The sequence below is a fragment of the Magnolia sinica genome, chromosome 5 (assembly GCF_029962835.1).
Source record: "Magnolia sinica isolate HGM2019 chromosome 5, MsV1, whole genome shotgun sequence".
NCBI classification, from domain to species: domain Eukaryota; kingdom Viridiplantae; phylum Streptophyta; class Magnoliopsida; order Magnoliales; family Magnoliaceae; genus Magnolia; species Magnolia sinica.
The window spans coordinates 92,421,781-92,447,422 of record NC_080577.1 but is presented as its reverse complement, the minus strand read 5'-3'; the positions used below and the strand labels follow the sequence as shown (position 1 = coordinate 92,447,422).

Here is a 25,642-nt window from a genome sequence, read left to right as displayed (position 1 = left end):
TAGGGCCAAGATTGAGAAAAAGGGTGATACACAATCATCTCTATTTTGGAAATTTGAAATGAAATTACACTCTAGGGGCTTTTGGGTTGCGGGCAGAGATGGAGAAGGTGGATTCAAGAGTGTATTCAGTTGTCCAAGTTTTCCATGTTGGTCAATGGGTCTCTTGAAGTTTTCTTTAAGGCTTTGAGAGGTCTTTGGCAGGGGGATTGGCTCTCTCCTTTATTGTTCATGGTGGTAGCAGAAGTAAGATGTTGGAAAGAGGATTATCTATGAGTCCCATTAGGGGGTATAGGGTGGAGAATACGAGGTTTCGAATCTCTCAACTCTAGTTTGCCGATGGCACCATTTTATTTTGCAACGCGAAAGAAGATAAGATGTTGGAAAGCGAGTTATTTGTGAGTCCCATTAGCAGGTTCATGGTGGAGAATGCAGAGTTTCACATTTCTCATCTCTAGCTTGCCGATGGCACCATTTTTTTTTGTGATGCAAAAGAAGATAAGGTGGATGACTTGAGAAAAATTGTTAGATTATCGAAGTGTTGGAATTGAAGGTAAACATTCTAAAAGTGAGATGCTCCGCCTTGGCATCTAAGGAGGTGGTGAGGTTCGCCAAGGTGTTTGAGCATCATGCTCGGGAATTTCCCTCTTGGTATCTTGGTTTTCCTTTATGTGTCGGCAAACCCACAAATCATCTTTGGGATAAGGTAATTAAAAAGGTACAAGGAAATTGTCAAGGCGGAAAAGTTAGCACCTTTCATTAGGTGGTAGATTAATGTTAATAAAAGCAGCCATGTCGAATTTACCAATATACTTTATGCCTCTTTTAGGTGTCCAAAGGCTATTCGGATAGGATTAAAGAGATTAAGATGACCTTTTGTGGCATGGTGCGGAAGAAAAACAAAAAATTCACCTGGTGGAGTGGGAAGAGGTGTGTAAGCTATATGAGGAAGGGGGAGTAGGTATAAGAAAACTGGAGTTTATGAATTCCGCATTGTTAGGCAAGTGCCGTGGAGGCTCAAAATGGAAGAAAGTAGCTTAGGGAGATGAGTGATGGCTAGAAAGTACATTGTTGGGGGGTAGTGGACAAAAGATTCAACCTTCTATAGGGCAACTTGTGGATGGTGATTAGTAGGATGGTGGCCAAGTTTGAGGGGATCGACTTCTCATTAGAGGATGTTTGGATTAGAAAGGGGGCGCTTCGTGATAAGTTTTCAAGGTTAGCAATATTCTCTCTGGAAGCGAATGTTTCTGTAAAAAAGTGGAAAGAGAGATGGAATAGAGAAGAAGAGAGAGAGAGAAGAGAATAGGTTGAAGTTAGGGTTCAACCTCCCCCCCTATATTATGAAAGTTTCATAATTACAGAAATGCCATTAGTAACAAAAGCGAAAGTTCCCTCTCTATCTTAGACTAAAATATCCCATCTAAGTGGGTCTAGTAGGGTCATATTACATTCATTAACACTCCCTCTCAAGCTGGAGAATATATATTATTTATGCTAATCTTGGAATATATGTGTAGCCTGAGTGTAACGACGAGCCTTGGTTAACACATTCACAAGGCAGCCTAATTGTCACAAAATAATTGCATAGGTATGTGCACTATAAATCGCATTTCTTACAACAATTTCTAGATCCACATCGACTCATAGGAGCTATGAGCCATTGCTGTATACTCTGCTCTAACACTCAATTGTGCCACCACACTCTGCTTCTTACTCTTCCATGTGACTAGATTTCCTCCCACAAATGTACAATATTCAGTAGTGGATCGTCTTTCGGAACTTACTCAGTTTGTATCTAATATCCTATGACCTGAAGATGACTATTTCATTTATACAAAATTCATTGACTTGGTGCTTCTTTGAGGTACGCAAAATTTGAATTACTGCTTCTGTGTGAGGTACTCTTGGAGAAGTTATGAATTGACTTACCACGTTCCCTGTTTAGATATGTTTGGTCGAGTAATAGTTAAATAAATAAGTTTTGCAATATCTTCTATACCTGCCCTAATCTTCCACTGCATCTCCATGATTACCCACAAGCTTGTAATTAAGATCCATTAGAGTGTAAACTGGTTCAGTTCCAAGAAGACCCGTCTTCATGAGTAAATTGAAAACATATTTCCATAAAGATAGATTAACTCCTTTGAATCTGGCTACTTTATACCAAGGAATCGAAGATGACCCATATCTTTTATGAGAAAATGTTGTTGAAGATACTTCTTTAGTTCTTCAATCCTCTTGTTGTCGCTTCCAATAACAATTATATCATTATCCACATATACTACAAACACAATAAGACCTGAGCTACCTTTCCATGCAAAAACGGAATGATCAGCATAACTTCAAACAAAGCCATAGTTTAATACAACCTTGCTGAACTTACCAAACCATGCACATGGAGACTGTTTTAACCTATAAATTGCCTTTCGCAGTATACACACTTTGTCAAACTCCCCTTGAGCAACAAATCCGGGAGATTGCTCCATATAAACTTCCTCTATAAGATTCACCATGAAAGAGTGCATTTTTTTACATCAAGTTGGAAGATGGGCCAACTGCGATCAACTACTAATAACAGTATAACCGAAATGGAATTCAACTTAGCCACATGAGATAAGGTTTCATTGTAATGAACACTTAAGTGTTTGTGTATATCCCTTGGTGGCTAGGTGAGCCTTCAACCGTTCAATCATACCATCGGGATGAAAGTTGATTGTGTAGACTCATTTGCAACCCACAACACATTTATTAGTTAGAATAGTAAGTTACCAAGTGTCATTTTGATGAAGTGCATCTATCTCTTCTTGCATAGCCTACTTCCACCCCTTATGTAATAGAGCTTCTTCATATGACTTGGGAACAAAGTTGTGAAAATTTGGAAATAAGCAATGAAGTATCACAATCGACGTAGATATGATACCATGCCAAATAGTGGAAAGAGAGACGGAATACGGAAGACGAAAGATTGGAGAGGAATATTAATTGTTTTTTCTTGTCCTTCTAGGGTGGTGGATTTGATCCTTTGTGATGTAGCGAACTAGTCGCTTTGTTGTCATATTTCTAATCGTTGTATTATTTCTTCTCTCCTTGGTTTGTAATGGTCTAGCTTGTTGGAGTCAACCAAGGGTGGTTTTTCTATCTCGAGTTGTCTAGTTTGTTAGGTCTTGGTTTGTTTTGTTTTTCCTTATTTTGTTTTGCTTCTTTGTAGTTTTGGTTTCTTTTTTTACCTTTTCATTTTGGTTCCATTTGTTTCATGCATGCCTTTGGATCCCTTTAATAAAGTTTAATCTTAAAAAAAAAAAAAAAATACAGGAGAAGAAAGAGAGAAGAGAATGGGCTGAAGTTAGGTTAGGTGTGTCCCCCCCCCAAAAAAAATAAATAAATTATGGAAGTTTAATAATTAGAGAAATGTCATGAATAAGAAAAGCAAAAAATCCCATCTATGTTCTAGACCAAAATAACCTAAGGGGGCCTATGTAGGCCCATATTACATTCATTGATAGTTCTTCATTGCTCGATGCTTTTGTCTTGGGTGAAGTGATGGTCTGGTTTCCTCCATGCTGGCGAAGCTTGATGGGTAGGAAAGTAGACAACTTCATTTTGCTATTGGTGTAGCTTCGATACCATCATCCTTCTTTGGGAGATAGGGAAGTGATGGTGTGGTGGAACTAGGAAAAATCGGGTTATTTCTCAGTTCATTTTCTCTATAAGTTGATACGTGGGTCATTCTCTAGGGAGCAAAAAGGTCACACTTGTTTTATTTGGTATTATAGTGCCCCACCTAAGCTAGTGGCATTTGCTTGGTTGGTGGGAAGAAACAAAGTGTCCATAATTGATTATCTTCAAAAGAGGAAGATGGTGATGCGCAATACGTGTGTGATGTGTGTGCAGAATGCGAAGTTGGTTGATCACCTATTTGTCCATCACTCTTTTGCTAGAGGCGTGTGAGGGATTCTTTCATACCTTTAAAGTGTCATGGGTCTTAATGTCGGGATCCATTGAAGACCTCTTCTTATGTCATGTTGAAGTTAGTGCCCTATAAAACCATTCGTGCCCTTATCCCATAGCCATGTGGATGTGACTGGGCGTATCTTAGCCGTTGATCGTGGTGACCATGGGTCCTAGATTGGACATGTGATATGCCTTAGACAGATTTAATGTTGCTATCATTCATTGGGTTTGTTAAGGAGTGATTCCTTAGGTAGTCTTTGGGAACTTGAGATTGGACATGACGATCATTGACTTGGGAGAGTTGTGGTCTATGGATCTCAGTACCTTGTTAGACCATGATTGTCATAGGTGCATGGGACACACCTATGGACATCAGTTCATGAGATATACAATCATCTTGTATGAGGGGATTGACTTGGCTCAAAATGGACACTTTCCATCATCGGGAGTCGACTTGGTGTCGGTTTAAGCCTTGCCCTTACCCTGCGCAAGAGTGTGAGCGTGTCACGTACAAAGGATTCATGTTTGGACCTTCAGCTACTCACGTTAGTGGATCGAGATCAAGTCAACAGTCTGGGGGCTCATTAGCTTGAACCATGATCGTGAGATAAGGACTTGATGATGCATGAAAGATGGTTTGATCCTTAGACCTGAGGATGTTTAAGGGTCACAATTTGATTGGTCGGCTTTGGCTCTTCTTATGAGGTCCATGTAGGAGCTAATAAAGTGGACGTAGCTAGGTACTTCTATTCAGAGCTGTTGATTTTTGCACGGGCCAACAAGGGATCCACTGGTTTTCCTATGAACATGTTTATGGCTTTGATCTGGATAGATTAGGGACTCATCAAGTAAGTTTTCCATTGAGCCCAACACTCTGAATGCTTTGTTAGTTTTTCAAAGGTTTTTAATTGTTGAAGTTTTGTTTTAACTATTAAAACTGCTTTGAACGCACTTGATGATAACCTGATGGCCCATATTTGATGGTCCACTTCTAATTGGCATGGGATATGATCATTAGTGGATACTTCATGACGGTAGAGGGATTGAATCATGAGTATATGCATGGATGAGGTGGATTGACGGGCTTCCTTCACAGTAGGTTACATTGAAGTCCATAGTGTGGTGGAGCACCATACTGGATGCATCCTTGAAACCTTAACCCTTATTTATATGATCCTACCCCAGAGGAGAGGAAGCTCTAGTTGTGGACGTCCCCACCCCATGGGACATGTGAGTGTGAGGAAAAAGAGAGAGTCTGAGAGAGTGGAAATCCACTCCATCCTCTTCTATTGCCCTTGTGTGTGGTCCGCTTGTGTGGATGGTATATGTCTTCCTTGGCACCTACCAAAGGATTAGACGTTGGGCTATCTCGATTCTCCGATACTAGGATAGATAAGGGTGAGACTCCTTGGTTTATGAGATCAGCATCGATAGATCGACGTCATAGGCATCTTCATTGTGCACATTGATTGTAAGTATGATTTCCATAGTTTATATATATTGTTATATTGTAGAGATTTGATGTTATTGCAAATGGGGATTCTTGGGATGGGTCTTATGATCAAATTGTATTCTAATATATTCCACTGCGTTTGTACGCTAGGGACCCAACATGGCATGGGGTGGAGTTGGGAAGTAAGGGAGGGTGATTTTCCTTTTTGGCAGTTATTTGCGCTTGATGGGGGAAAAGGAATGATCAATGTTTCTGTAATTGAAGTGGGCTGGCGTTAGAGGTCTTTAGAAGGGCAAAGTTGGATGTATTGGGTTAGGCCTCAAGTATAAAGGCTCTTGACGAGTGTAACTCTTCTTCTTCTTTTTTTTATTTTTTATTTTTTTTATTTTTTTTATTTGGGTCTTCTCTATTGTAATTTGCCTTAGATTTCCATCTTTGGTTGTTCTTTCTAAAAAAAATGTTACCTTTCAAATAAAAAAAATTACATTCTCTCTCAAGAAGAGAGAGAGAGAGAAGAAGAAGAAGGAGAAGAAGAGAGGAAGGACATTCCTCTTTCTCTTTTTGAGATTGGGTTTGACAATGCTCGAGATCATTGCAGATTACCTGATCTTGGAGGATTCTGATTTTGCGTGCTAGAGCTGCTTGCTAGATTTGGATTCATCACTGCGGGAGGCTGCACCATGGATTCGGCATGTCCAGCTCCTGTTTCAGTTTGTTAGGTCATATGCAAAGGAAAAGTATGTGGGAGTTTATTCCCTTGATACCAGGGATGAATATGATTCTTCCAAGCACAACACATAATCGCCATTTCAAATAACTTTGAAGATAATTTCTGTATCCACAAGACTTAAGTCCTATTGTTGACCATTGAACTTTTTTCCTTCATTGTAAGACGTAAGGTGGGGAAATTGGATATGCTTATAAAATGACTTTCTGAGATCTGTTTTCTAGTCCAAAGAGCCAGCTAAGAATGTTAATTTCATATCATATTCCTAAATAGGGAATCCAACATTCTGATTGTAGTTTTTTTCCTTTTTATATTTATCATTGTTTCTTTTAATATTATTCGGTTGAAACCAGGACCATTAGATGTACAATCAAATCGAAGGTCAAAAGAAAAGACAGATGACTACAAAAGCTTGAGGAGGGCCCTGTGTGCTGGCTACGGAAATCAGCTTGCGGAGCGGAAAATCCATCACAATGGCTACCGAACTCTAGGCTACAAATCACAACTCGTTCAGGCAACCACTCCCTCCACTCTCTCTCCCCAGCCTGCACCAACATCATCCACTAATCTGCATGTTGCATCGATGTCTTGTGCATGTGTGCATGAGCATGTATTTGCATTAACTTGAAGCACATGGACGTGTGTATATGCACAGGAATTCGTAAAAGCTTATTTTCATGTATACTTACTACTCTTCTCTTTTATCTCCCCAGCCCGCATCATTATCATCATCAACTAACATGCATGTATCAGGGTCTTGCACGTGTGGCTGTAAGCACATACTTCCATTCACCAAAACACAAGTGCACGTGTGTGTGCATGTGTAAACAGTCATTCATAATATACATCTCTACTCATCGGTCATTGCATACATCATACATGCTGGCATGCACATACATGCACATGTCATCGTAAACTGCATGTACACTAGACAACCTCTCTAAGAGTCATGCTTGCCGAAACACAGATACATGTTGAGTGCACATTTATATTGTTTACGTCTGTGGGTTACAATATGTGCGTTGAGCACTAGGGATGTCTGCACATGTTGCTCATGCACAACAATTGCACATGATTTGGCATTTATACCTTCTTCCACCGTTAAATCTTATCAATTTAAATTTAAATTAGTTGATAACTTTATTTTGTCACCATTGTTTACTTTACATTTTTTTCTTTTTCTTTCTTTTCTTTTTTCCTCGTTTACTTTTTTTCTCCCTTTCTTTCTTTTTCTTTCTTCTCTCTTTTTTCTTTTTTCTTTTTTAAATTTTTTTGGGAAAATGAATGAAGTTGATTTCTCCTTTAGTCATAGTTTAAAATTGATGAGTAATGGTCAAAACAGAGAAATATATTGCTCAAGTCTCAGTCATGCTGAACTGACCCTTGTATTCAAAGGCTATTATAGTTGGTTGTAGAAAGTGTGTTCACGTCATTGGTGTGAACCCAGTGTTTTAAATATCGACGATATCGGCCGATATATCACGCGATATATCTTGTATACCACTAGTGCGATACGAAACGCACAAGTAGTGCGATATATCCCACATGTTCGATCTGGTGAGCATTTTCGAATTTCGGTCCTTTTATTTTCTGTAAATCATGCTAAATTAGTGTCAAATTGTTACAAATCTATGATTTTTTATGTTTTGCATGAAAAATCATGGATTGGGAGCTTCGATTTCGAGATTTGGTGGAAAATTGAAAAAAAAAAATTCCTAATTTCTTGCAAATTGTTTGCAATCTGTGTCCAAACATCAAATCAAACATGTATGTAACCTAATCCAGTGATTCTTCTTTTGCTTTTGAGTGTATTGCTTGTGTTTCCACACGTTTTCTTGCATTTATAAATTATATGAATGGACATTGAATATACTTGCATCAATTTAGTTAGACAACACATTAATAAGTCCCCAATACAAAGAAAACCTATTATGTGTACTTGTTTTTTTTTTTTTTTTAATTTATAATTTTTTAATTTATAAATGTGTATTGATGTCTTTTTTAATAATCACCGAAGTTTCATTGAAAAATTCAACCAATTTCCTAGTGTTTCCCCATGTTTCCAACAATAGTGATACGTTACACGATACAACCGATATATACCATGCGATAACTAATACGTATCCGTATCCCAAGAATGTGATACGTAATGCGATACCAATATTTCGAAAACTGTGTGAACCTAAGGTTTTCTAACTTATCCATTAGTATCTTATCATCATCAAAAAACTCAAGTTTCATTCTATTTGGAGAAGCTTGGGGTTTTTTAATGGATTTTACTGTTTTACTTGGTTGCCATGGTTTGCAGTACCAACACTTCTGCTCAAGTCACCAACTAACTTGAACCTGTATTTTTGAGGGCTTTTGCTAACCCTGCTCATGTTTCACACAGCCCATCAACACTGGCACATGCAATAAAAATGCAAGCTGTCCATCAGATGTGCGATGCATTCGCTCAAATAATTGCAGCGTTCCACTCATCAGGTGTGCCATTGTATGGAACTGATGGACAGTTGAAACAAGTTCTTGTAGCTGTCATTTGTCTGTACACTAGCTGACCTGATGAATGGACTGACCTGACTTTTTGACTAGTGTATCTACACATTAGGGTCCACCTAATGGATGGTTTGGATCGCACATAGGCATGTGGATGTGCTGGATTATGCACTTGGAACTAAGCAAACTTCAATGTGTGGTATTAACTTTACATGGGGATCAACTCAAGCTTGACCCTACCCGGTCTGAATTCCATCTGGAGGTTCCCGACCTGACATCCTCCGTACTCAACCCTCAACCAACCTGGCCCAAATAACAACCCAATGTTCCTAACTTGAATTTCTCTATACTCGACATTCGACTGACCCAACCTAACCTAACCCAAGTACATGTGATTATTCCCAACCCTTTCTAACTTCACCTGAATTTGCTTAGCCAGTTGTTGAAGTTGTGCTCTTAAAAACTAATATGAGCCCAATCCATTGGCCATGTGCATGCGACGGTGATGATATTAGCCATAGATCATGATGACCAAGCATCCTACATGGACAGTTTTTTATGCCTTAGTTAATATGTGGTGTTATCTTAAATATACATGAACATGGGTTAAGTGGAGGAGTGATTCCTCTATTTGTTCTTGAAAACTTGAGATTGGACACAACAGTTGTTGACTAAAGGAGTGTTGTGCTCCATGGATCTCATTACCTTACATACCATGACCATCATAGGTTTTAGGGTAGGCATGTGGTTATCATATGATGAAAGGTACGGTCATCCTATATGAGAGGACTAACTTGGATTAGGATGGAAAGGCTCCACCATCGGGCCTGACTTGGTGTTGGTATGCCTTTGCCCTACCCTGCAAAGGAGTGTGAGTGTACCATGGATATAGGATTTTGTTGGACCTTTTGATCACATGCATTGGTGGATTGAGATCAAGTGGCTAGTCTAGGGGTCTTATTTGCCTGGACTATCATCAAACTTCATGATGCATTGGAACTTGATTAATCTTTACACTTGAGGACGTGTGAAGGTCAAGATCTTAATTATATGTGCTTAGGCTCTCTCTATGAGGTTACCATGTGGCCAATGAAAAGGGTCACACACACACACACACAAAGGTATGTTAAATTATGTTGGTGCATTTCAAATTTCAATTGGGTTGGTTTGAATGCTTTCTGAGCTACGGGGGAATTATCGTTGCTTGGAAAATAGATGTTTGGAAACTGGTCGACAACTTTGTTGGTTCTTACTCCGTGTCGGTGGTCCTCCATAACTACTCTTCCGATTTTTCTTGGGCTTATACTGTTGTATATGGTCCATGCTCTCTTTATTTGCATGATGAGATTGGACAAAGCTCTCTTTAGTTAGGCAGAGAAGGGATTTCCCATGGTGTATTGGAGGCAACTTCAATGTAGTGCGTTTTTCTCAGGAAAAGTCTAGAGGGGGTCGAGTGACCAACAACATATAGAAATTCTTTGATTGGTCACGCATCATGATCTTATAGATCTCCCTCTTGTCGGTGCTAAATTCACTTGTTCTAACAACCAATCAAGAGCTGCTCTCTCATGGCTGGATAGATTTCTCGTATCTCAAAATTGAATCAACAAATTCCCTTTAGTCTCTCAACGTGGCTTACCAAGAAGTATCTTTGATCACAGACTGATTATTTTGGAAGTAAAGAATGAAAATTGGGGGCTTCACCCATTCAGATTCAAGGCAACATGGCTGGAAATAGATAGTTTCAAAGAGTTGATCTTGGGATGGTGGTCATCATTTGAAGTTGATGGTTATGCAGGTTTCAGATTGGGTCGATGATGCAGGATATGAAATTAAATATGGAGTGCAAGAGATCAAGCTTGTGATTATACCAATATTAAACAGTCACAAAATTTCACATCCTACATACTATCAAACATTCAAAAAGGGGAATCTATGGGGGTCCAAGCCTACACAACTTTAGGGTTGGATCAAATAAAATTATAAGCCAAACAAGCCCAAAGGAGTGTCAGAATCATCTATTCTTGCAAAGGATTATTCCCAACTCAAGAGATTTACTAAGTTTCAATTTGGGAGAAAATCTAAGGTTTGCAAATTGAGAATAATTGACATTTGGGACTCTTTAGGGTTAGGGATTTGGGTTGGGAGGTTTGTTTAGACAAAAAGGAAGGAAATAGAGGAAAAAGAGAACCTGGGATGAGCCACGCGCGCTGGACAACAGATTGGCCTGGACGCATGTGCGTGACAGGTCGTCCGCACGTACGTGGGACGCACAAAGTCGAAAACTGCCTTCTAGGCTGGGATTGGCCAGGGAAGGGGTGCTTCCATACCAAATTTCACGTCGATCGATGCAAGGTTCGTGCGTAGTACTCCGCCGAAGTTTCAGTCCATTAGATGGGCCAGAATCTGAAAATCTATTTGTGCACTGCTGTAGGAGAAAACTTGAATACGAAAGTGGGTGAATCTGAAGGTGGAAGGGGTGTAGAGGGTGATGGATGTAGTGCGTAAGAAGATGGAGATGATTTGGAGCAGATGTGGCTTCGCACTTCGGTAGTTAGCCCTTCGAGGAAGGGAGGGCTTCGCACCCAATTCGATTCTTCAAACCAGAGAGAGAGAGAGAGAGAGAGAGAGAGAGAGAGAATGCATGATTTTTTATTTATAAAATATCATTGCAATACTTACATGGGATTGTTATATTTATAAGAAAACCCTAAACCCAAAAAAGACAAAATTACCCTTGTGCAATGTGCGCGCACTAATATCAAAGCTAAAGCAAATAAAATAACTAATTTAAACAATTAAAGCCGTTCATGATGTTTCTAATAACAAAAATAGTTAAAACTCAAAATCGTAGATCATCTAAAGTAGTGGGCCACGATCATGAGATCCAATGGAAGAATCTATGTGATGATCGAGTCGACTCCAATGCTCCATAATGCAGCCTCCTAATTATGAGGCCCTCCAAAGATGTCGTCGTCGATTCAAATTGAAAGTAGGGCCCGCCTCTTCGAATACATACGTAGAGGGGGCGTGTGCATGATGTCCGCATAAGTCGAAAGTCAAGTTGTTAAAAGATAAAATTAAATTATGGAAAAAGGAGGTTTTGGGCGCAACAGAAGTAGAGTTTGAATCCATTTTAGCAAAAATTCATGCCGAGCCTTCTGTCGAAAGAGGAAAGAACCGATGGAACAACTCTGAATGCAAAGTATAAATCTTTTTCCGAGGGGAAAATTAGATGGCTTAAATGATCTAGAGCATTGTGATTAAAGGACGACAATAAAAACACACGATTCTTTCATAGCATGGCTAGTGCTCGAGCCCGGGTAAACAAAATCAACACCCTACTACCCTAGTGGTAAATGGTTCCAGACCACGAAAAGGGATCAAATCTGTGATGCCATTATTTGTTTTTATTGGAATTTGCTATCTTGCGAGCATTGGAGGAGGCCAAGGTTGGACAATCTTCATTTCTCTCACCTTTCAGTTGATGAATTTGATTCTCTTGAAAAGGCTTTCACAGAGGATGAGGTTAAGATTGCCCTAGACTCAATGTGCGACAATAAGGCTCCTGGCCTCGATGGTTTTCCGATATTGCTTTTTCAGAAATTTTGGTCTACATTTTTTAGTGATGTCATGGCCTTCCTAACATAATTTCATGCTCGAGGTTGCCTTTCGAAGGATCTTGGAACCTCCTTTGTAGGCCTTATTCCAAAACTTGAAGGTACGGAATCGTTGAAAGGTTTTAGACCAATTAGTCTAATTGGGAGCCCTAACAAAATCCTTACCAAAGTTTTGGCCCTAAGATTTTGTGGAGTTTTATCCTCGGTCATTTCAGAAAATCATGGTGCTTTCATAACAGGTAGGCAAATACTTGAATCGGCTCTCATAGCCCATGAATGCATTGACTCTAGACATAGAGAAAGGGAAGAGCGGATTAGTTTGCAAGTTAGATATCGAGAAGGCCTATGAATTGACCAAGTAGATTGGGGTTTCCTGGACTATATGCTCAAAAGACTTGGTTGTAGCTCCAAATTTAGAGGTTGGATCCAATCTTGCATTCAATCTCTGTCTTTTTCTATCCTCATTACTGGCTCGACTTTTGGTTACTTCAAAGCCTCTCGTGGTATAAGACAGGGCCATCCTTTATCTTCATATCTCTTCATAGTTATTAGGGAAGTTTTCAGTATAATGCTTCTTAAGGCAGAGGAGAACGGCCTGATACACGGCTTCAAGGTGGCAAAGGAAGGGAACTTGGTTAGTCATCTCCAATATGCGGATGACACGATCATCTTTTGCAACGCAGATTTCTCTTCGGTTGATAACCTTCAGAAAATTGTTGTTTGCTTTGAAGAATTTCGGGCCTTAGTGTCAATGTTTTCAAAAGAGAAATGCTAGGAATTCATATTTCTCGTGGTGATCTACAACAGTTGGCAAATGTCTTTGGTTGTAAGAGTGGATCGTTCCCATCTTCTTAACTTGGCCTCCCTCGTTGTTTTGATAAACCGGCGAAACATTTGTGGGACAAGGTTATTGAGAGTTGAAAGAAAGTTGTTGTCTTGGAAGCATTGCAATGTTTCCTTGGGAGGTCAGTTGACTCTTATCAAATCGGCATTTTCTAATATGCCAGTCTATTTTTTCTCTTCAAATGCCCAAAATCGGTTATGGTTAGGCTTGATAAAATGAGGAGAGACTTTTTATATAAAGGGTCCAAAGATAAAATGAAATTTCATTTGCTTAAATGGGATGATTTGTGCAAGCCTGTTTTCGAGGTGAGGATCAGGTTTGAAAAGTTTGGCTCTTATGAACGACTCTCTTCTTGGAAAATGGCATTGGAGGTTTGGCTTTGAAGCAGGTAAGTTGTGAACTTCTTGCCTCCAAATATGGTCCCTTTACTGGCATCCAATGTTTGGAAGGCTATTGCCGCCACTAAGCACTTATTCCGCATGCGAATTTCCTTTTCTTCGGGAAGGGGAAATCGTATTCACTTCTGGCTCGATAGTTAGTGTGAAGATAACCGTTAAAAGATCTCTATCCGCGGTTGGCTCGTATTGCCACTGACCAATTCATCACAGTCGACCGATGTTATTCATTTATTGGTGGATCTACTATTTGATCTTCTCCTTGCTGGCAAAATCTTTCAGACGATGAATCTGAAGAATTCCTTTCTATGCTTGACTTTTTGAAGCTTTACTCGCCTTTGCCTCCGAACGAAGACTTGTTGGTTTGGAAAGTGCATAGTTCTAATCTTTTTTCGGTGCACTCCTCCTATGAGCTGACCTCTAAGCCATCTTGGCCCCATCCTTATCCTTTCCATCAATGGTTCCATGGAGAGCCTCCAAGGATGGCAGCTTTGGTGTGGCTTGTAGGAAGAAAAAGGGTCCTAACCATTGAAAACCTTAAAGAAGATATCTTATTCTCCCAGACACCTATTTGATGTGCATGAGAGATGAGGAGTCTATTGACCAACTCTTTATCCATTGTCCCTTTGCTCGCCACGTGTGGGAACACTTCATTAATATTTTTCATATTTCTTGGGTAATGCCCAAGTCGGTTGATCAACTTTTGTGGGCCTGGCATGGAGGTGTATGGGGGTAAATCCAGGAAAGCTATTTGGAGACTGGTGGCGATGTAGGTCCCGTGGTATATTTGGAGAGCTCAAAATAGCCCTGTTTCCAAAACTAGGACTGGTCTGTGGTATATATGATCAAATCAGCAATTTCGGAATGGGCTTTATATGTTAAATCTGGGTTGCACGCTGACCTTTCTTCTTGTTTTTGTTCTTAATTTTTGTATTCTTTCCCTCTTTGGCGGCTTCTCAATAAATTTTCAGTTCTCTCTCTCTCTCTCTCCAAAAATAAATAAATAAATAGATAAATAATAAAAGGCAGGGATGGTAGGGCTAATTAAAATCTGAATTTTTGAAAAGCATTTTTAAATTCCGCTGCATTTCATAAAAATCCAACACCCAAACCCGACCTGATTTGAAATCAGGTTGAGTTTTCCAACCCTAAGGACCCTGACAGCCAGACTCAACTCGACCTTAACTTGGGTTGGGGTTGACCAAACCCAAGTTGCAGCCCTACTTTACATGTAGATTCCACCTGCCAGTGATGCACAAGCCAACCCCATGCCTGGGTAATGGAGGAAGGTTGATGTCCGGTGGGCAGCCGATTGTCGAAGTTTTGCCAAGCAATCATGAGGGATTGTTGCAAATCTTTGACAAAAAATGATTAGAAAGGTGGCCCCAAATAGATGGGACCGGGCTATCTATGATGATTATGGCGGCAGTGGTATTGGCTTCACATTTATCTTTAATGATGAGCTTGTGGACATTCTGTTCCACAAAGGTGAAGTTTAACTAAATTATCTACTGCCGTCTCCTCCTGTCTGATTTTTTATTTTTATTTTTCATTTGGAAGATTACAACACTTCAGTATGATCTCTCAAAGGATGATAGCTTTGCTATTATTTTCCATTCATTATCTTGAAATGTGGTTTCTACTTACTATCTGTTTGTGTGTGTGTGTGCGCGTGTGCGTGCATGCGTGCGTGCGTGTGTTTGTGTGCGTGTGTGTGTTTATTATATTGAAATTACAATTCATTTTCTTTTATGATTACAGGTGCATCCATCCTCAGTGCTTGAAATGGATGAAGATGGAAACATGCCCAACTATGTTGTGTACCATGAATTGATTGCTACCTCTCGCCCTTTTATGCGAAACGTGTGTGCGGTCGAGATGTCATGGGCCATCCCAATCTCAAGGAAACTAGAAAAAATGGATGTCAACAAGCTCAGGTATTTGATTGTATAGAAAATGGTTTGCCAATATGGTTTCAGCATCCCCAATTTTAGAGCGTATCCCATCTTTGTGAATTTGGTCTTATTTGAATATTCCAGCAGAAGTTTTAAGCATTTCAGAGATGAACCTTTTTTCTTTTTCATGTTTTTGGTAAGGCAGGATCTTTTTTTTTGCATGGAGATTGAGAATGCACATTTCAGCACACATGCAAGCATGGCAAATGTGCTAGATCCAAGCCCTTTCATCAAGCAGGCCACCCCATGAACATGCCCGTGTCTAAAATTGTTGATGGCCTGCTAATCATGTTAGTCCACGCGTCGAACGTTGACTGGGTTCTAAAAAATGGTGTTATGATCTAATAACAGCCAATTGGTGTTTCCATCATGTCACGGTAAAAAAAAAGGGCTACAGTCAGGCCTGCGAGAACAGTTAGTTTAATCCTCTATTTCCTATCATGCACATGTGGTCCACCTGATGAGCAGACCGGAGATTGTTTTCATGCTAGCACATGTTCTTTGAAGAGGATGGATGCTAATATCCTTGCTAAAGCTCTCTTCTTTATGTTCTCTCATAATGGAGTTCCAGTTTGATTAATGTAAATTGATGTTGTTTTGCACTATTATGCAGTGGCGGTTCCAGTGCTTCTGGGGAATATGGACCTAAGGGGGACGAACAGTTAGGCTCGCCAAAGAAAGAAGTCGATATCAGTAAATCTCCTGATGATCATGACAGCAGAATACAAGCTGCTCGGGAACGCTTTCTTGCTCGGAAATCAAAGAAGTAGCAGAATCCTATTGAATATCAATCAGATTACCCATCAAAATGAGAGATGGAAATTCACGAAGGAGAAGCGTGCTGTTCAGCTCTGGAATGTGGCAAGCAAATGTGGGTTTGATTCTCTGCCATGATGGTTTTTATTATTGCTTGAAACCGATCGGCAACAGGTCAGCATGTCTGTATCCAACAGAGCTGGGTGCTGCGATATGAGGGATTTGTAACAGATTCTGGTATCCCTTGTCTGCATATATGAATAAATTGTTACCAACGAAAAAGGCAAATTGAAATGAAATATTTTATGTTTGACCATCTATTTTTGGGGTGTTTAAAAATTAAACCAGGCTTCAGATGAGTCCCACTGTATATTCCTTTTTCTTAAAATTCATGCTGATCTGATCATGAGGTGGGCCGCACATATACATGTCAAGTGGTTAATTTTCTCTCCTGCCCGTTTCTTTTGTACACACGCGCCCATCTGATAACCCGATCAGGCTATTTTTTTGGAGAAGCATTTATGTGGTGCAGCCCGCATTATACGAGGATTGATCTGGCACAGGTGGGCGGCATTAGGCGGGTGGCCATTTCCGCAGAACTGGGTGCATATTTCAACCCAGAAATTCAATCCTATGAAATATTGGCTCCTTTCAAATAGGAATGGAGTGCTGATCGGCTTTTACATTGACGATTTGAGCACTGTTAAAAGGAATTGGACTGTTGCATGCGGAATTTGCAAGCGGCCAACGTCAAGACGAGGCATGTGTGGGTGATCTAACAGGTGGGAGCCCCTTCATGGATGTGGCAATCGTCTGGAAGCCAGCCAAGTAAGCAATCCTAGCTGCCGAATTGGAGATTTGGACGTTGACTGCCGGTGGCTTTTCGTCAAATCCAGCATTTGGGATTTGTTCGACCCATGCTTGGGCTTGACTAGGTCCACCTATCAAATGTGAATAAAGCATTCACACTTTGGCATGTCATATTCATACTTAAGCATTCACACTCATTTTCAACCGATCACGACATAGTAGGAGACGCAGCCTATCGGTATTTGGCACTCGGATATCCATTCAGTCTCGACGTTGAAGCATCCTACTAGTACTACAAGGGTTTAGTTCTCTAAGTATCTCAAGTTAAAAGGCATATGATATGATCAATTTTCATCCACAATTGATGCGTATGAGCATATAAATGGGCATGATATCTATTATACTAGACATGTTATCAGTGTGTCCTATCGAGTTAAATACATCAGCTGGTTATCATACTTTTTTTTTTTTTTAACACACGCACACACACCCTCATACACGCAATGGTGGGATTTCACCTCCTATGAGTACTTGAACCATTGACTAGGTGTTAAAACTCCTTAGAGTCTACCACCGAAGCAAGGATCGGCTTTAATTGGCACATCATAGAAAGTGCACCATAAACACAAAAGTCTATGTGGTGTGACCCATGTTAGATTAATATTGGCTCTTCATGTAGTCTGTAAGGCATGAATAAAATACATTTAACGAGGTGGGGTCCACTAGGAGTGACTCGGATAGATGCCTACATGTACAACATATGTCCCACTAGGCTACTAGTCTATTTGGGCACATAGCTCAATGATGATGTCCCAAAACAATTAGATTATCAAGGACATTACTTAATTACATTAATAGGGTGATCTGCACCGTTTGATTATTGCTAATGTAAATCGATGGTTACATATCATTGATTAGTTACTAGGATATGATCCTATGCTCATGGCCCATCCGAGTCTTGAGATTTCATCATTCGAGCAAGGTATATGCTTCAATGGGTGTATTATAACCATAGTCTTAATGTCACATACACGGATCCTTACTCTTGCTCCGGTGGTAGACTCTTGGGAGTTTCAACACCCGGTCAAGGGTTCGAGTATCCATAGGTGGTGAAATTCCACCAGCATGAGTGTGTGGGGGGTGTGTGTGTGTGTGTAATTAAAAAAAAAAAAAGAAGGTCACATACACTATTTAAGGATTATATAATTGATTTAGTAATTAATTCTAAATCCTACAATTCCACCTCACTTTAAAATCCAAGATTATATGGATTTTGAATCTTATGTGCCAAACATAGCCAAGACATTCTATAAATCTAGGAATCCCAAGTCCAAGAGAGCCCCAGATCCAAGGGATCCCGAATCTAAGGAGTCCCAAATCCACCCCCCACAGTTTCCTATGGTGTGGCCCAACCGAGATCTGGATTTGCCTGAGTTTTGGGCCTATGGCCTAACATGATATGAAAAAACAGATGAACGTAGTGGATATGATACATACATCATGTAGGGTCCCACGTGTGGGCCCACTTCTACACCCCAAGGTGGGCGTCCGCTTGCTCATTGGGCACCAGTGGCGAGTGTGTGTGTGTGTGTGTGTGTGTGTGTGTGTGTGTGTGTATTGTTTTGTTTGATTTGGTCACACTATCAAAGAGGACCCCACTTTGATAATATACTCTGTTCACCGTGTATGACAATTGTTAATATGATGCATAAATCATTTTCACGCATCACATAACTGTGTTGTATACTTGGGGGCACTTCCTGGATGACCTGTAGGTGGTTATAGTATCGGGTGAGCTAGACCATTCTTGGATGCCAAAAATATGTGGAAGCCTGACTACCAAGATGGTGGAAGCCTACCCCAAAAGGGGAAGATGTGGGTTGATGGGATCTAACTCAAGCAAGTAGACTCATCAACCCACTTGATGCATTCACGCATACATGCATCTCATGGAATTCATGCATTTCTATTTTAATTATGATGTGCATGAACCATGATGTGTTCACTCACTAGGCTTGGCTAACTCACGTTTTATTGATGGAAAATCGTACAGATTTAGTGAACGATGAAAAAATTGCTTAAGTTTCAGGGTAGGAAGGTGAAGCAGTAGACGATTCACAAGGGCTATGACCCTATCTTGATGAAGACAAGTTGAATATGTTAAATCACTAACATAGCTAATTGAACTGTTGTTATTCTTTTAATTGTCTTTAAATACATTTTAAGTTAAGTAACTGAAAGTTACGAATATTTAAAGCTTTTGTTAGTAAATAGTTTAATAGAGCCCCAAATAGGTGTGTTGTGGTATCATGCTTAACTTTTGTGAATGTTATCAATATATGGATTGAATACCCATAAATGATCGTGATGGTGGATATATGTGTATAAGATTGAAATAAATGAATGTGAGATGTTTTGTTAAATGTTTGAGTTAGAAAACTTAGTATATATTTTAACAAGCCACTAGAAAATGGTATGAAGGAATGGTTTTAGTACACATGGTGTACAAGTCACGTGCCGTAACTTGGGTCTGAGGGTGCACACTCTGTATCCAAATTTCGGGGTGTGACACCATCTATCTATTTTGCAATATCATTTTATGGTAAAAGCCCAAAAAGAGGCAGAGATTCAAGGCTTAAGTGGACCACACCATAGGAAGTAGCAATGATAATGACACCCACTGTTGAAACTTTCTTAAGGTTCACCATGATGGTTAATTCCCATCTAACTTGTTTATAAGGTCTCATGACCTGGACAAAGGGAAAACAAAAATATTAGCTCGATAAAAAACTTATGTGGCTCTTAAAAAAAGTTTCTATTGTATCTATTTTATCCCCACTTGTGTGGTCCATATGAACCTTAGATCTTCCTCACTTTAGGCTTGTACCATAAAAGGATATGGCAAAATGAATGGATGGCATGGATAAAAACCATACATCACGGTGACCCCTCGAATCCCCTATCAGTTCCCATTTAGGGTAGGTGGGGCAGTTTACATGGATTCTGATAATGACCCCTCCAGTACCCAGATCGGTGCTGGTCTGATCAAAGCTCCATGGTCCCACCATAGTATATGTGTTTTATCCACTTTGTGTATTCATTTTGACATCTTATTTTAGGGCATCATTCATTTTGACATCTTATTTTAGGGCATCATTCAAAAATGAGGTAGATTCAATTTTCAAGTGAACCATGTCACAAGAAGTAGTGGTGATTGAATGCTTACCATTGAAAACTTCTAGTAGGCAACACACATTTGGATTAAGCTGAATTTCATGGGAAAAAGATTCTCTGATCTTCGTGGTGTGTTGATGCCACCAAGTTTTGTGGTCCCCACCATGATGTATGTGTTATATCACACTGCTCATCCATTTTATGATATAGTTTTAGGAAATGGGCCCAAAAATGAGGTAGATCTGAAGGTCAAGTGAACCAAGATAGAACATTTACCATTGAAAACTTTGTGGGGATCAGTTGATATTTTGTTTTTCCATTCATCTAAGTCTATGTGATCTCATCAACTGGTAGGGTGACTGATAAACATCATGGTTGACCCTAGAAAGGTTAGAAAGGTTTCAACTGTGGGAATCATTGTCTCCACTGTTTCCTTTGGTGTAGTCCATTGAGCTACGGATCTGTCTCATTTTTATGCTCATGACCTAAAATTATCTAGTCAAATGGATGGACAGTGTGGATATACAACATAGATCATGGTAGTGCCACCGAACTTGACATCAACATGGCACAACATGTAATTAGCTTTCATTTTTATATTTTCTTTTCATTAAGGTTTTGGTGACTTTATAAACAGGTTGCATGACAAATAATGTTGTTTATTATTATTATTTTTATTTTTATTTTATACAGAATAAAAATATTTCTGTAAAATATGGAAACCGAAAATGAAGGTGATCTGAACTAAGGACATGCTGAAGCACGTCTGGGACGCTGTCCTTAAAGTGTTATTCGCCCCTACTCAAGTGAGTTGAGTATGCTGATAGGTTACAGGCAAACCACTTTTAGGATACGACGAGCTTAATGTGGGTCTGCGTTCAACAAACACGAAGGCCTACCAACTGGAACTCTGTTACACTCAGTCTGGCAGAAATACAATAAAAGAGAAAAAATCCCAAAAGGAAAAAGAGAGAAGAAGATGTATGTAAACACTACACTGGTCTATTCTTCTGGTTCTTCAGTTATTGGTTCAATTAACCATTCTAGATCACACCGCTGGTCTGTTCTTCAAGCAAAGGTTCAACCCTTGCTGTCTTGCTGGAATCACTGGAGTATAGGAGAGGAGTGGTTGGTTGTCTCAGTTTGTATGGGTCTGCTGGAGTGATTAGCTGTCTCAGTTCGTATGGGTCTGTTGGAGTGGGTTGAGAGATGGATTGGAAACTCATCCAGGCCTTGTTTATATAGGTTGTGGTGGCTGGGGGTTATGGTCCAGGGAAATAAATCTCATGACTGTTTCTAGCTATTGGAGAAAACTAGCCGTTTTATGGCCGTTTTCTAACTGTTGTGCATGGGCCATTAAGCTGCTGCATGTTGACTCTTGTGAGACAGCAGCTAGCCGTTTTCTATCTGTTGGGCTAGTGCGTCACTAGCGTGTAACGTATCAAAAAATTTGTACAAAAACCCGAGTACCATCTCAGGCAGAAATCACTAAGGACCAAATCCTTTAGAAATTAGATGAGAAATAGCTAAGTGCTAAACTAGATTTCTTTTAAATACGATCGGTAAGACTCAAAACTTGTAAAATCATGAACGCTACTTTACCTTGAAATCTAGAATCAATCTCTAAACCCGTTTGCTCTCAGGAGCACCTTGAAACTCTTTATCGGACTTGAACCGCGCTTCGTCAGTCCGATTACTGCGAAACTATACGGCTAGGACCGCATTCCTGGACTTGACAACCACCTCGAAAATCAAGTCCTAATAGTATCCAGAAATGCACAACTTGAGCCCAGAGTGAAGTGTGTGAGAAACGTGAATATCTTTAGAAAATAAACTGGGACTTAAGTGAATTGAGTTGTTTCGCTTGCAGGCCAAATCTAAGGATTCAGATCATCAGAATCTGACCCAATTACACTCTCGGATTAGAAAAAATTTTCAACACATGTCAGTGCACTTGTGGCCCTGATCGAGTACCGGTGACCGTTGAACTAAAACTGATCCTCTGCGGTCGATTTGTAAATCCAATCGGACCGAAGTCTTAGCCTGACCTAGATTCAATGTCAGGAAGCTTAAGTCTGATCGCAAGTGGAGAAGGGGCCTCCAGAATAGCTCCGTTGGATCGGAACAGTCTACTTTTGGCTATAACCTAAGTATACCATGGCCCTGGGGCCATTCCCATCAGTTCTGGGCCTATATAAAGGCCTAAACCCACCACTCTCTCATTCCATACGAATTTCTAAACCTAAGAGAAGGAAAGAGAGAGAAAGTGAGAGAGAAAGCTGGAGTTTGTTTCTGGGACTTATTCCCCTCGCTCCACGTGCTTAACCACTACATCTGTATTGCTATACCGGTGATTTTGAAGCCATTTTTGGGTAAGAAAACCTAACCCTAATCTGTTTTAGGGTTTCAAATAGAGTGAATGATGAATTAGCTAACCTATTTCATACTTTAGGATGCTGTTGTGCTGTAGATGACAAATTAGAGAACGAACTGAGTTCGTTGCGAGTTTACCGGTGAAAGGTGCAGACTATAAATGTTTAGGTTAGGTTTTCAAGGCTTTCAATGTCAGCTAATGATTTATGACTGACTTGAATGCTATCACATGCTTAAATACGATATTTCCTGTACTTTACATATATATATATGAACTATGTTGAATATAGTGTATTCTACGTGTTTATTGATATGTCTGAATGAATATGGAATTTGAATTTGTGCTTGCCATGATTATTAGCTATGGATATATGCTTGTTGTGCATGTGGCAACTCTTTTGTAAAAGGGGCTTGCCGGGATGTATGTTGTAACTACTCTATTACATGTGTGTAATATGTGTAGGCTAAGTGTTTAATAAAATGCCTGAATGAGGAAATGTTTGTTTAAATGTATGTAATAAGGGTGTTGAGATAGGATTCTCAATTCCCTTAACTACGGTTATAGTATCCTTTATATAACCTATCTTACAACTATGTGCTGTATCTGTGTATGATAATATGTATAGTATGTGTTTGTTAAATTGCTCAAGTAAGATTTATATCTGAGTTCACTTGTCACATGCTGTTTGGCTTAATGTGAATGCTATTGTTGAGAATGTGATTAGGGTTACGACGTAGCCCAGGTAATCGGTAATGGTTTATGATAGGTGGCCGTACTAATTAGCCACGACAGACACGCCCGATGAATCCGAGTCGTACGCTGCTTGTCGGTAGTAGTTACGCCACGCGGAGTGCTTATGCGCTCCATGTCGACCGGCTTGACGTATGCTCGTACAGTCGAGCTTGTCAAGTAACCCGGTTGACTCGATGTATGTTCACCATGTATGGACGCTACTGTTTGAATCTAAGGTACTAACTTACCAGTGTAAAACCCGTTTAACCTTAGTACCTCGATCCACTAAGACTCATGAGCTGGTCATGGTAGTATGGGACACCGTGGTCGTGCTGTTGGCCTATACTGGAGCGACGACCCTTCCCGTAGTGACCAGTGAGCAACCTAAACTCGTGAGTCGAATACGGTGGTATGAGTCATTGTATTCGAGTTGTCGGCCTACACTGGCGCAACCTGGCTATGGTCCCTAGTCGGGTTGGTGACGAGCCTTCGAAAATAGACTGCCAGTTAGTAGGGTGTTAGTGGAGTGACCTCGAGTATGAAATAGGCCTACCCCGGTGCAGCCTGGCTGTGGTCCCCAATCGAGTTGATGATGAGCCTTCGAAAATAGATTGCCAGTTAGTAGGGCGTTGGTGGTAGTGACCTGAACTTGCCTATTGTAGTGACTGCTAGGATTGACGACCCTAGATGGATCAATGTTTGGGTATATAATATAAAGGGTGGTACTTTAGCTTCCCAACCCTGCTGTATGAAAAAGGACTAATAAGAACTCAGTAATCATACTCATAACATCGCACTGCATGTGCCTTTGGCGTTGGTGTTGAGCACAGAGGAAGGGGTGCATGCCGCGACCGTTAGACGAAGTTCGCAGAGGGAGTGCAGGCAAGGGCATGCATCATTAATACATATCATGATTGCATTAACCAGAGTACTTAGGGATGCTTGTTTGTTTTGCTTTATCATTACTGCGTGATTGAACTGATATCATGTTAACCTTTGCCTTATAACTCCACTGAGTTGATTACTCACTCCCACGTTCTGGGACGGTGTTTTAAACACCAACCTGACTCTGTTTTAGTTGCAGGTGATGGCGATGCTTATGAAGTAGAGCCGGACTATTTCAATGACGAGGAGGAGTTCTCCTATATGCAACTCTCCAGCAGGTCTCTGTAGACCTGGAGTTGCGCTGGCGGGGCTACGACGTTTTGGACTAGATAACATTACACATTACTATCTTATATATTTTGAGAATTTACATGTAATTATTGACCTAGTAAAATGATCATATTCTGGAGACCTACGATTACTTATACATTTTATATACCTATTACAGTCTTCCACTTGCCTAAATTAATCGTCTCTGGAGTATGATATGCTGTTTTGAATTAATCTCATTCATGTTTAATGTGATAATACAGATAACATTTAACCATCATTATCCATGTTGCATAAGTGACGCGTTGGAACTCGGGAGTTGAGCTTCTGCTCGACCCCCAATTTTCAGGGCGTTACAAGTTGGTATCAGAGCATTATTTGGATTAAACTGGACCTGGGTTAAGGTCACATGACGCACGTTGACGCATTTCGATGTAGAAGGGTGATAGAAAATGCAGAAACAGACTTAGGATCCCTAATTTCGTCGAACGGCGAAATCGACTGAAATTGACCATAGAAATTGGACCCTTAGTTTTTGTGATCACGTGAACTGATCCCAACATCCTTCTAGACCATCAATTGACGGGCTTAGATGGAGATTTAACCCATTCCAACCTCAAACAACCTGGAAAACACGACTGTACATGAAATAGGGCCCGAAATGACTCAAAACGGAGTCGGGGCCAAATCGGTACTATTCGGGGGGACCCACAGTGGACCCCGCATATTTTCAGCACCCCCCGGGGGGGGGGGGGGGATGGATGCCATTGCCCAGGAGGCGAGGCCAGTGATGGCATCGCCGGTTCGGCGAGGCCCCGCCGCCCGGACAGTCTGGGCCTGTTGGGACGCACCGGGCCGGTCGGGCCGACGCCCATACAAGGCTGTGGGGCCCACCAAAATGTGTGGGGACCCTCTTTTTTGTCCCATTTTCTCCCCTCTCCCTCTTTCACACTCCCAAGCTTTCCTTTTTCCCTAAAAACTCTTTTTTCCCCTCTTTAATCTCCCCTCCATCCTCATATTTTTCCTCTTTCCTTCATTTCATACACCCTTCCACCGTTTTCATCAACACCACCTCCTATCTCTCTCACTTTCTTCGATTTGAGTGCATAAACCTTCCATTTGTGACTCATATACCTTCAAGTCCTACAACCCATTCTCTCCTCTACATTATTTCGCTCCCATGGCTCTTTTCGAGCTTGT

General features: G+C 40.4%; 1 protein-coding gene across 2 annotated transcripts in view; it reads left to right on the top strand.

Moving 5' to 3' along the window:
- Nucleotides 1–16,517, top strand: part of LOC131246305 (probable pre-mRNA-splicing factor ATP-dependent RNA helicase DEAH4) — a 120,544-nt gene extending 104,027 nt beyond the window's left edge. Inside the window, exons 14-16 of one of the 2 annotated variants that reach the window (XM_058246276.1) lie at nucleotides 6,485–6,645; nucleotides 15,248–15,423; nucleotides 16,055–16,517. In XM_058246276.1, coding sequence (XP_058102259.1) covers nucleotides 6,485–6,645; nucleotides 15,248–15,423; nucleotides 16,055–16,211 — 494 coding nt within the window. In that variant the 3' untranslated portion in view covers nucleotides 16,212–16,517. Of the gene's footprint in view, nucleotides 1–6,484; nucleotides 6,646–15,247; nucleotides 15,424–16,054 lie in introns of those variants that run through there. The other variant, XM_058246277.1, reaches the window with a different exon arrangement.
- Nucleotides 16,518–25,642: the final 9,125 nt, after the last annotated feature.